At 35.4% G+C, this 13396-nt stretch overlaps 1 protein-coding gene across 1 annotated transcript in view; it reads left to right on the forward strand.

The window, feature by feature from the left end:
- Nucleotides 1-13396, forward strand: part of LOC150087900 (uncharacterized) — a 216144-nt gene that overhangs the window by 51255 nt on the left and 151493 nt on the right. Inside the window, exon 4 of the mRNA XM_090369957.1 lies at nucleotides 13142-13215. Coding sequence (XP_090226083.1) covers nucleotides 13142-13215 — 74 coding nt within the window. The remainder of the gene's footprint in view (nucleotides 1-13141; nucleotides 13216-13396) is intronic.

Raw genomic sequence — 13396 nt, forward strand, 5'->3', positions numbered from 1 at the left:
AGCCAAGGGTTAAATGAAATCATTGGGGTTAAGGAAATCAATAGTTGAGATTTATTAGAAAAAGTAAAGTTTAGAAGTTACAGATTGTAACTGACTTGATTAAATAAATTTTATATTAGTTGCAAAATGAATTAGAATTTTTCATTTATAGTAGAAATTTGAATTTCTGGTTCTTATGACTCTCATTAGGCATTTATGAGAAGCTTGAAGAGTAACAAATAAATGAAATTATGAATGTTATACAGTCAGGAAATTTGACTTAGTGAGTGACTTGCAGGATAGTAGCCAACTTATGTTTTGGAACATAATTAAATTTTGACGTGTGAGCAAAACATTTAGAGACTGAACTAATATTTGGGAAATGAAGCTTACTGGCCATTCAGATGAATACACTGATTTTAATGCTTCTGCAAGTCATTGAAGCATTCTTCGTAAGCCTTTTTTTTTTTGGAATTGACAATAGTTCCTGTGTTGCATTCAGAATAATTTCCTCAATTGTTACAAATCTCACTGTTCGATGGGACTTGGGGGGGGGGGACACACAAGGATCTAAATCCAGTGAATTGGCTGGTGGACGTGTGTTGTATCTTATGTAGGGTAGCTCCCAAACATTAATTCCACTCTTCTGTGATATTCCGTGATGAATACAGAAGTCTGTAAAATGGCAAGAAGTGAGCGTAGTGTTTCTGGCCACTTTGTTACCAGGAAGGCTATGTTCCAGTGGTCTTTGACATCTATCTTGTGAAGGAGCACCAGAACCCAGCTGGCATATCAGACAACTTGGCCATTTTTGCTTATGGAGACTCGAGACAACTCTTTAATGCCATTCTTGAAGACCTTGCTGAATAGTGCAACAAGAATAAGCTGAATATCTCCACAATGAAAACAAGACAGATGCTCCTCAAAGGGTCCTTGAATGCCCTAAGGCCCTCACCATCAAATACAGAGGGCAAAAATTAAATATGGCAGCTCTTACAAATGATTGGGAGCCATAGATGATAAATCCTCCTTCTTACCACACTGCAGCTATTGCAAAGAAAGTGTAAAAAGCATCGCTGAAAATATAGCTAGAGTTACTTGGAAAGACTGTGGGTCTAAAGGAACTCTCGCTAAAATTATACTATGAGTATATTTCTCCCTATTATGACAAATGATGCTGGTTCATTGGGGGTGTGGAGGGGAAGGTTCCAATCGAGGCTTCCACTGTCCAGCAAAGACTGATCCAGAGAATTATCCTCCTCACGATCTCCAGCGCCCTCAGGATGATTTCTACCCCAGCCCTACAGACCATAAGCAGAAAGCTGATAATTGAGCATGCAATTGCTTTCCATTGCCTGAAATACCATCACAGAAAGGGAATCCATAAAGAACTTGATGGCATCATCTTGCACCAGAACAACCCAATAAATCTTGCTTTATTGGGTTGTTCAGGTCCAAGCATTCTTATGGAGAAATAAGAATTCCAATGCAAATGGAGAATCAGAATGGAGCTTGTGAATCTCTGGCAACAGGCTGGGAATCTGAATGTCCTGGGCAGGACTACCTTTAGGCTTCTTCCATAAGTGCAGAAGTTTAGTAAACACCATCTCAAATGGTTCAACCCAGGACTTCATGCCACGTACCTCATCTCTGGACATGACTGCATGAACACGAAACTTCACAAACTTGGGTTGGCTTCACTCAAACTGCAAATTAGCAACCTTGAAACACATACTGCATGATTGCCTATTCTACACTGACCTCTGTTTCAATCTCCACATTCAAACTGGATTGTTCACCACAAAGAATACTCCTTCCTTGATTGCTACTAGCCGACCGGGCTAGCTAGGTGGGTAAGGTGCCTGCCTGGCAACCCAGAGGTCGCTGGTTTGAATCCCGCATTGGGCTTGGATCACAGTAAAATGCAAAAACTTTGGGAGGTGCATTATGGCCACAGAAGCCGATGTGCCAACAACTAACATAAAAAAAAAAAAAAAAAAAAAAATTACCACTAGAGAGAATTACCTGGCATTCTTTCAGTTTTGCAATAAATTCTTCAATAGAAGAACTTGACCCCACAGGCTGGAGTAGTCCATTTTTCTTTAAGCTGTTGCTGTCTTCGGACTACACTGGAATCTACTCATATAGAACTAGCTGTGTACTTATGACAACTCCATCAATGACTGACTTATCCATATGCCAGAACCTTTGCTGGCATCTGATCTTGACCTTTCTTACCTTCGTAGCTAATGCACCAATAAAACCAAAACCAAACCAAAACCTTTCTTACTGCTGACTAACCAGACTTATTGCTTGGTATGCGAGTTTACTTCCTGATCTTGACACATAAGAATTGATTCCTCACCCTATCTCAGGGTGGAATGTACTGCTGACCCAGCATCACACCGGGTGGAATTTCTTTACCTCTGCTGGCTCTGAAGCCATTCGCGGATCGGAATTTTGCTAACTCTGTAAGGGTAGAAAATAGTGGACCTGGTCTCCCATCTCTGATTTTTCCAAGCACATAGCTTGGATATGCTAAACTCCTGTTGGGATGAATGGACCACCTTGTCCTTCCTGTTCTTTCAACGTCACTTCTTAAATGTCTTATATCTTCCAAGGAGATGTTTCATTCCTCAATCCCCTTTCTTTCCTCCCACCTTTGACCCTAAATTTCTGCCATTGTTTCCACTCATTTCACTGTTTTGTCTGGACTTCTCCAGATTTCTCTGGGAAGCCTAGAAGAAGACTTTTTGTGCAGAACCTGACGTGCCTCCTCATGACGAAGGATGGGAGGCAGGGGGGTGACCAACTGGGGTGTTTGCTGTCCCATGATTGCTAAGTCTGCAGTTGCCAGCCTACAACATTCCAACACAACCTTCACCACACTTCAGCTACACAGCCAGCATTGGCTTCTGCTAAGTACAGATGACACAGCAGTGAATAGGGGGAACCCTGAGACTGTATACAAGTACATATGACACATTGATCCCTCCCCACTGTGAGGAGGTGGGCAACAACTATGTATGTATTATCTGTATACGTTCTAGCACCTGTTGCCTTACACAGGAGTAAAGCATTAAACTTGCACTTATTGTACAAAGTGCAGTACTTTTGGGTGTTTGCTAATTGGGTGCCACTAGGTGTCCAAATAAGTGACACCAGCAAGTATTAAAAAAAAAAAAAAAACAGAGGATACATTGAGACTATTGTTGCATTTAGGGCCTAGCAGAGAAATTCACTGGAGAGATAACATCACTTGTTATCTCTCCACTGAATGTCAGGAAAGCCTTAGAGAAGATACTAATGTGATGATATTACCAACAGCAGATTCTAAATGGGAAGAATTCAAGGAAGTATTCTTGGAAGCTAATAGGCTTTTTGTTCCAACTAAGAAATACTGTTCTAGGTTTAGGCCCAACAGAAGAACTAATGAGACTCGTGGCAGAGAAAAAAAATTCATGGGATGCATATAAATTATCAGGTGATACAGAAACCTATGGTATCTATAAGCTAGCCTGTAATCAAGTCACAAAGGAGGTTATGCAAGCAAAGGCAGATTATGAGAAATCTTTGGCAATGGATTCAAAGAAAAACAGCAAAGACTTCTTTACTTATATAAACTCTAAAAGGAAGGGGATGAATCACATTGGTTCACTTGATATCAATGATTTGATTGTGGATGATCATTCTCAGATAGCTGCCATACTAAATGAGTATTGTGTGAATGTAGATGCAAATGCAAATCTACAATCACACATGATGAGTCATTCAAGGAGGAGAAGGCCAGATGTTTATCAAACTCTGACAGGGAGTTACATGATTTTGTAATAACGGAGAGAAAAGTGGAGAAGAAAATTGTTGAAGTTAAACATAAGAAAGGCACCTGGGGTGGATGGGATCTATCCAGTTATATTAAAGGAGGTGGCAAAGAAAGTAAGCAAACCCTTAGCCATAATTATGAGAGCATTCTTGGATTCAGGGGAAGTCCCCATGGACTGGAGTCAATGTCAATGATATACAGAAATTTTGCAAGCAGGGATAAGGAGGTGATTATCCTCTTATGGTCATGCTACACCTTGAGTACTGTGTACAGGTCTGGAAGCCTCATTTTAGGAAGGATGTAGAGTTGCTAGAACGTGTACAAAGGGCAACAAGATTGGTGAGGGGAACAAAGGTGTGTTCTTACTAAGAAAGGCTTAACTTCTGAAAATTGCAGCATCTAGAGATTAGGCATCTGTGGAGCAATCTCATTGAGGTGTGTAAGGCTTTGAATAGATTGAGCAGGCTCAGTGCTGATGGAATTCTTCCTCTTGCCCAGATTACAAACCTGAGAAGGCATAAACTAAAATTGAAGAAAGACAGTTGTAGAATAGATGTGCAGAAATTTTCCTTTGGCCAGCAGGTTGTCGATTGCTGGAATAAACTTCCATCTGGCATTGTGGAAGTTGATAGTTTAAATAAATTCAAGGCAGAACTAGACAGACATTTGGAACAAATGGATGGGTGAAATGGTAAGGTTTTTTTTTTTTTTTTTTGGCTGATGCTATTATAAGCTTGTTTTCTTGCATCATATGCCTATGCTAATACTAAACGAACTCCTCAGAAGATGTGATATCAGAAATGTAATAGAGATGTTTAAGAAAAATATTTGCAAGAAGGATTAGGTCTGTGTAATGGAAACTTCTAATGAGCTGGTAGAGATCATAGAAACAGTGAACCTTTCGTGTATGAAGAAACTATCAGCAGTTGGAATATTAGGATGCTACATCTGGCTAAGGTCTGTCATTCAATATCGTGTAAAGCAGCGTATATGTCTTGGTTGGCAGTAAGATCTTTCTTATTTCCTGCAAAAAATTTATGAATTTTCCTAGATAAATTCTGCCTGATATTATAATAATTTGGGCAGTAATGCAGTATAGGCAGTTCTCGCTTTACGAGTTTTTGCTTTATGAGTTCTCAGGTTTAAGAGTTTTTTTTTTTTCTCCCAAGTATCAAGTATCAACAAAATCAAAAATATGAACATTAATTGCAAAAAATGAATGTTAAACATTCATAAATACCACACCCAAACCACGTGCCTAGCTATACAATACAGTGTACCCCGCTTTATGATATTAATCAGTTCCAGAGACACCATCATGTCGTGAAAATCTCGTAATGTGTACCCAATAACACATTGTTTTTTGGTAATTCGTTTCTAGATGTCGGAAGTTGAAATTTTTGCTATATAACTAAGTTATACAGCAAAAATTTATAACTATAAATTTTCGCTGTATAACTGTCTCTCTAAAATGTCATTTTTAAGGTCACGAGCGTGACCTTAATGCCATATAAAAGGTCGTGAGCGTGGTTTGTAAATTGTATTAGTTACCAATTCAAATCATTAAAATGCACTACACTTTCATCGTTATCATATGTTCTGTTATAAGAATCAATTTTGAATGGCTTTGTGATATTTTTCTAAAGCACATTTCTGGAGTTCACTACCATAATACAATAAAAACAGTTTGCACTTTCCAGTTTATTGGGCTTTTCTGTTAGTGCATCTAAATATAAATGGGTAGAAACTCGCTCTTATTGCATTTGCGATAATACTGATAGCTGGAATACTATGGGTTTTTACGTTATTATGGTGAAATGTGTTTCCCTTTACTGAAATCATCAATCATAAAAAACTCTTCATTCTTTTTTTTAAAGCTTCGTAAACTTGTTACTCCATGTGAATCGTGTTAGTTGCAATTTGTGTGTGCCGTTAAAAAATGCTTATGCATATGCAATCGTGAAATTTATAATTAAAAGAGAAAATTATCTTGGAAACAAACTCTTCTTGAAGCATTTCTGAAGAAGATGACTCCTTATGCAACAAACCAACGAGTGCAGAGCCAATAATGAGTGATCGATGAGTGTGCATTTAGTCGATGATGATGAAGAATAAACATTATTTAACATTTGTAAGTCATAAATAATTTCTCTATTACATAATTTGCTTGATTTTACAGGCTGCGTTTTCATTTCTTTGGATAAATCAATCATTGTTTAAACATAAACTAATTAGCTAACTAATTTCATTGTTGATAACGTGACCTCTATTTTGAACGTTATGTCTATGGGAAATAAATTCCCGCTTTACGAGGCGCCTCCATAGCCAGATGGGCAGGAGCAGCAGTGCGTAGCACACGCTTCTTGATTAGACCGGGGTTCAAGCCCGTCACCACCAAATACGGAGGATGCGGAAAGGTCAGGGAATGACCACCGCATATCCCTGGAGCAATATGGCCTTAGTTGCTAATGCGCCTAAAAACCAAATAACAAACAAACAAACAACAACGAGTTTTCACTTTACGAACGCGAGCTAGGAACAAATTAACTCTTAAAGTCGAGAACTACCTGTACGATTTTAGTTTTTCAGAATATCTTGGGAACAGTTAGAGGTGCTGGGAGAAATTAAACTGAAATAGGGGCATTCATGGATTCATAATCCAGATGTATGTACAGACACTGGATAAAACCAGTGTTGGGTTGCCTTGGTGGTATTAAAATTTATATGTGGTATAAAGCATTTGGTAGTACTTCCTTTTGAAGTATTGAACCATCTGACCTGCCATTCGTTATTTAGTTTAGACCAACATTTAGATTTTTCTGTCTTTGGATATGAAGGATGATCTTAACCCTTTGCAGTCCAATATTACGTCTCATGTACCATCGTAAAATTTTCTCCTCCAGTCCAATGTGACTTCGGATGCACCCTTTTGTTTTTGTCAATTATATAGCATGTTTTCCTGCTCTTTTGCTGTACTTATTGAACTGCCTTCTATTTGTATATACTTCATATAAATATTTTGGCAAACTAATTGAATGTTTACATTTGATTAGTTTGCTGGTGGCTGTAGTTTATTTTCATTTTTTGTGTTCACTGTGTACTTATTCTCTGCCAGAAGGTGTTTAGTCGTGGCATCAACATCTTATAGAGGCCTTTCTGATGGAGAAATTGTTAGACCTTTTTGATTCAGAATTTGATTTACTTTTGTCCAATAGGGAGGATGATATATTTAATCCCAGCTATCACTGCTGCAAGATATATATATATATCTTGCAGCAGTGATGAAAAAAATTGACAACCTGTCAACCAATGGTGGTGTAGAAAATTGGAGACCAAGCTTGGTAAATGATATTTCATTCAAATATTAATGAAACAAATATTTATGTCAACGAAATGCTTTCAAACAATTTACTTCCTGATTGTTCCATATGGTGCAGCTAGGTTTTGGTTTCATTAAATGAACTAAAGGCTTTAGTTTGTTTATTTGAATTTTCTTGTTTGTGAGACAAACAAGAAAATTCACTAAAGAAGACTATGCAGTGTAGTTAAGGAAGGGTTAGTGGTGAAGAAAACAAACAGTTTTGGTATTGTGAGACATGCTCCAGTAAAGGATTGCATCCTGGTTGAATATTTCAAGAAATATCCTCTAAACACACTAAAATGATAGAAATAACAAATATTTAAAATGTCTGAAATTTTTTTTAAATGTTTTGTCAGCCACCTTTATATAATAACTCATGTTAACTCAAAAATAATGTTTGAAGTGCTCATATTCAGTATTAATTTTTTTTAAATTTTTGTGCTGGACCAGAATGGGAAGACATCAGAAATAATGCTGGACCACAAAGGACTGTTAAGTGATGCCAGAAAAACTAAGATAGTGATAGCCCTTTGTGATATATGAAAATCCTTTCTGAATTACAAGCAAGTCAAGAGGTCGGTGGCTAGCAAGAACAGCTAGAGCTAGTTCTGTATGTTCTTAATCCAGCTAGCAAAAAAAGTATCATTGCAGTCTCCAAACTAACCAGGACAAAGGAATAATTATGTCTTATTTGTGGATGATGATGTAATAAGAACAGCATCAGAAATGGCAAGAAGTTTTGCTTTGTGGAACCAGATATTGGCAGCTCTAAGTTGCTATGGGCATGGAGACTGGTGGAAAAGTTGAAGGATTCTTTAGGCCCCATCTTGAAATAAATCCTGAAGTAAGTCAAACAAAAAAGAAAAAAAGTTGAACTCCAAAAGAAAGTCAAACATCAAGAGTAAAACTTTCCTTTGGAGATTCTGAACATGAAGCAGGAAGGCCAGTTTATCATTAATGGTGATCCCCAGATACATGGGTAGTAGCAAATGGTACTGATTTGCCTTCATATTTTAATTACTGGTGGTTTATTGTAGTTAAACTTTTCATAAAAAAATCATTATCATGAATTGTAGCTGAAAAATTTGAGATTTGTTTTTAGCTGTCCATTCAGAAAGCCTGGTAAGAATTAAAATATGATTGTTGTTCTTTAAAGCCTTTCTAGAATAGCCATGTACCAAAATTGACATATCGTCAGTATATGCTACTATTTTGTATGTTGGCTAAGTCAGGGTTAGAAAGTAACCATTATTCTAGGTTCCACATCAGAGTGCCAAGAATAGATACCCTCTAGAACAGGCCTGGCCAACCCAAATCGTTCTGTGGGCCACCTTGAACTACAATTTTCCGCAGGCCACACATAAATAAAACATTCTTTTAAAAATAAAAAAATCAAATGCCATAAAAATTTATTTTATTCATTCATTTTTATTATATACAAATTTGTATTATATACAAATTTGTATTTACCTCAATGAGATATTTGCTTCTTAAATGAAAATATGGAAAATATTTGATTTTCCATATTTTCATCTGTTATTGAAGGTCGAGATTTACTTTTAATAAATTTCAGTTTTTAAAAGAAAGTTTCACAAACTTATGTGGATCCGAAGGTGCCCACAATTTTTTGTGCAAATATCTAAATTTGTGATACTTTTCCACTGTCACATACGTTTTGTAAATGTCGATTTTTGATGTCGTGGCGTGAATGTATTTTAATTGTTTCACTGTAAATCAATTATTCCATTTGCAGAGTTTCCAGTTCAAAAAAGGGAAGGAGTGGTGGGGCATCAGGGAAGTACAGCTGGTCTAGTATTATATTTCTCATTATTTATTGTGCTTAGTGCAGCTAATGAATGATTTCCTACTGATGTAGTCAGTACTATAAAAATCACCTGGCAGACTGCAAAAAATAATTTGGCAGGCCGCGTGTTGGCCAGACCTGCTCTAGAAACACTCCTAGAGACTATTGGATGTTTTAATAGTTAAAAACCTATCAGTAAAATAACTTTTAAAAAGCTGATAGGGATCATAGAGAAATGAACCTTTCATAAACAAAGGATGCTTTGCCGCCATAGGGTGTCAAAGGCCTCTCAACTCAACCTTTAAACAATATTTAAAGATTGAGTTGTCAGTTATTTTTTGAGTTCGAAAGGGAGCGCCCACGCAACCTCTTTTGGGATGAAAGTCAAACTGGAAATGTGAAAAAAAAGTACAGTGGAACCTCCTTTAATGGACACTTCTCTAAAAGGGGATACTGAATGCTTGGGTCCTGGCCTGAAGTATTAGAAATTACATGTTAAACAATCTTTACAAAATAAACTGTAATATGGATGCGGACACTTTAGTAGGTGTCCTTTTCATATTTTCAGCCTCCTTGGACCAAACAAGGGTTATTATCCATTCCCTTTTTTTTTTTCTAGTTCGTTGGGATTTGAAATGAACTCTAGCGAAGGTAAAAATCATTACAGCAATACCAGTTAGATTTATGGTGACAGTCGGTTAATTGTGGAGCAGATGGCACAATATGCCATTAATATGCTCTCCACTTTTGGTAAGAAATTTTTAAACTTATTTGGACTGTCAAATGCAGTTCTGGTGTGCATTATATAGCAGGGCAGCAATATTGCCAAAATGAGAGATGTAGTTGCCAGAATTAAAAAAGGGAAAAAAAAAAAAAAAAAAGTACTGTAGCGCATCTGTAAACAGGGTTCAGTGTGAGTACAGTATAGAAGTATAAGAATACAGCCATAATAATTTTTTACTGCTTTATCAATAGTTGTTCAACTCGTTGACTGATAGACGATGACGGCTATTTTCCGATGTCGACACATACCAATTTCACTTGTTGGCAAGAAATGACATTGTTTAAGTAGATGTGTGCAAAAGTTTTATTGAGATGTCATGTATGCATGTAGGTACCTCTGGAATGGTGGTCAAAATTTTCCTATGCATTACATTGAATCTTATTTTTTTAAGAAACAAAATTTCTTGCTGTTTGCAGAAATTTAAAAAGGAAGGGCTTTGACCTGTTTTAAAGGGAGGGAGAAGTTGTATCCTATTGCATTAAAAAAATTCTGTGTGATCAAAATTCAGTATAGACTAAAACTTGTAGGTGATTATCTATAATGGAAATGAAATGCACCAAACAAAGCAAATTATATTAATTTTACTAAAAGTTGTGTTATTTATTAAAGTTTAGTTATGTCTTACTCAAAGCTAATTAATTAAAACACAAATATGTACTATAATAATTGACAAAAAAAAAAACCCTCTGAACAAGCAACCAGCCACAGTGAATTTCATTTGTCCAAATTATTGAAACTGGTTACATTGACCTTTACATAGTGAATACTGCTGTATAGTGAACTCTTTCTTCTGACCGAAAGATGTACAGAATCTGTCTAGGCAAATTCAGACTCAGCTTTTCATACCCTACAGTGTGACTCAGAATGAGACCAGCTCAGCATCTATCATTTTTGTAATTAATGCATATAAGAGGAGTAGAATTTTCAAAGACGCTTTCTACAAAAATGAAGCCATCAATAGAAAAGGAGTACATTTTAGAGAACAGTAATCACATCTGTTCAAAGACAAAGTCACTTTCATTAAACCCATACAGGTAAAAAGCCACCAGCTACCAATTCAAGACGACTGCCTCTAAGAAAACTAGAGCCTAACCAAGCTCAGTCCAGTGCGAGCCAACCATGAAGGAGTATATTCTACTAAAATGACAGAACCTTTATGTAGGAAGATATCTTGGGGAGGGAGAGATACTTGGAAGTCAAATGCACAGGACTTCTGTGCCATTCTATTATAATGCTTTCATAGTAAGCTGTCATCAAGATGGATTGCATATTTAGTTTTAACTTAATTTTGTTTACTTTTTCATTGTATGTTATTACATTTGGGTCAATTAATTCTGTAGCTTAGGTCTGAAGTAATTTTTTAAAACTTACTTTTGGTGTCTTTTATTACTTCATAGTTATTGTACTTTACTTTTTTTGGAATAGGTTGAGGTCTATTAATTTTCAGGGTTACAGATTAACCTCCCTGAATCAACCTGTTTTGGATTAACCCATTCCCTTCACCCCATCCACTATGGCTCTCTTTCTCAAAACATCCTGTTACTCTCACTGTCACTTGTTAATCTTGATTCTTCTTTTTCAGCTAGTTGGGACTCTATGTATTATCCCTAGAGAAAATTCCCATCTTCTCAAACCGAACTGTTTATCTCATCACCTGTTGGTCTCAACTATTTTCCATAGAAAGAGTCTCTCACTCTTTTTTCAAAACAGCTTGTTAATCCCAATTTGATTTTTCAAACAATCATCTGTAATTACAATCTGAAATTTGTAATTTCAATTGTAAAATATAATTGAAAGTTGAATGAATAGCATAATAAACGTAGTGCAACTCATGTTACATTTACGTTTATTATGCTATTCATTCATTGCTTTAACTGATTTCTATACTTCATTTAATTAAGAATATTTAATTGGAAAATATGAAAAAACATTAACTTATCCTTGCTTTCCGAATTTTTCACACAAGTTTACCAAATATTAACTTATTTTATCTCTGTCTGATTGTTAAAGTTGTCTTAAATGGTGCCTAAAGTGGTTCAAAAATGTTTATTTGTATTCTGGCTTAATTGATTAATCAATTTTTAGGACCTCTTTAGGTTTAAGGGCCTTGCCTAGGTACAATTTATTTCACTTTAAGTCTCAATAAAATAAATTAATTAGCCAAAAATTGCAGTTAGCGTATTTCATATCTTTATTTAGTCATATTGCTTAGTATCGCATATCTTTAACTAATGGCATGTAACATTAACATATAGAAAACTGGTGCAGTGTACTGAAGCTCCTTGTCCAGAGGCCATAGACAAGACTTAAAACTTATCTACCAGCTTTGTGTGTCATGCTTTTTCTTTTGTTATATTGGCTTATTCGTTTAATATTTTATTATTATTATTTTTTATTTTTTTATAGTGAAATAGAAACAAACTGTCAATGTTAATAAACTTAATTTCACTTAATTTTGGTAATTTCCCTCTTCACATTCAAGAATTCATATACAAATTGACTTACTTTATTCTCTTCCTTTTCTTTGTCATGTAACAGTTATTTTACTTCTAAAGCAGAGCTTCCATTTTGAGTCCCACTAAACATGTATTGTAAAACAAATGCTTTTATCAATACACTATTATGAATAAACTGTGTAACCTTGCAGAAAAAGGAAAAAACAATTGAAATTCAAATGTGTACTCAAGGATAAAATAGGCCATATAAAATCTTTCCATTATATGGACTAAAGTCGGAGGCGAAATGGTTCATTGAACATTACATATATAACCTCACTTTCTTGCAGAAACTGAAGAAGGTTCGTTTTGAAAATGCAGGAATGTAGATAAAGTACTTGTCATCTACTTACTTGCCTCTTCAAAAAGGAAGAATTGATTTACCTTTGTTTTTTATTGTGTATAATGGGAATATTTTATGGCCTTTTTATCTTGGGTTGAATGTTACATTTGATTTTCAGGTTGGGTGTTTTTCCCTTTTTTCTCAGTTTTTTTCTTTTCTTTTCTTTTTTTTTTTTTGTTTGAAAATAAGACTAATGAAATTATTTATTTATTTTTTGGGAGGTTACACACTATTCATGATGGTCTTACTAGTAACAATATTTGTTGTACATTACACGTGTAACAGGTATTGAAAAGGAAACACTGCTCATGTTTGAATTTACATTAATAAGTTTACAAGACAGTAGGATTTTTTATGACAATTATATCTAAAAGCAGTGCTGCAGTGAATTTGACAGCTTTTTTCATCCCTCTCTAAGGATTAGAACAAACTCATTGAATCATTCTTTCTCTGTATTCTAGTGATTTATAAGGTAATGTTTTGATATCTTATGTGAATTCAAGTTGCTAGGTTATTGTATTTGTATTGTTCTGATTAAAAATTTTATCACAGGTGTACGCTCTATTCTTGGCTTAATGTCAAATCCAGAGCAATTGGCAAAGATAGATAGCTATATTCGACAGAATGTAAGTAATTACCAGATTGTAATTTTTTACAACATAAAGTGTTTGAAACTTCGATATCCTTAAAAAACTGAGTCATTTAAAGAATTTATTTGCACTCTGAATGGCATGGTAATTTTCATAAGGTGTTAGAAATTAACTTTGATTGAGCATTATTTGTTTATAATGCTAAAGATCCATGCCA

Source organism: Mastigoproctus giganteus, chromosome 3, assembly GCF_048544385.1.
Source record: "Mastigoproctus giganteus isolate SK-2022 chromosome 3, ASM4854438v1, whole genome shotgun sequence".
Classification (NCBI taxonomy): Eukaryota; Metazoa; Arthropoda; class Arachnida; order Uropygi; family Thelyphonidae; genus Mastigoproctus; species Mastigoproctus giganteus.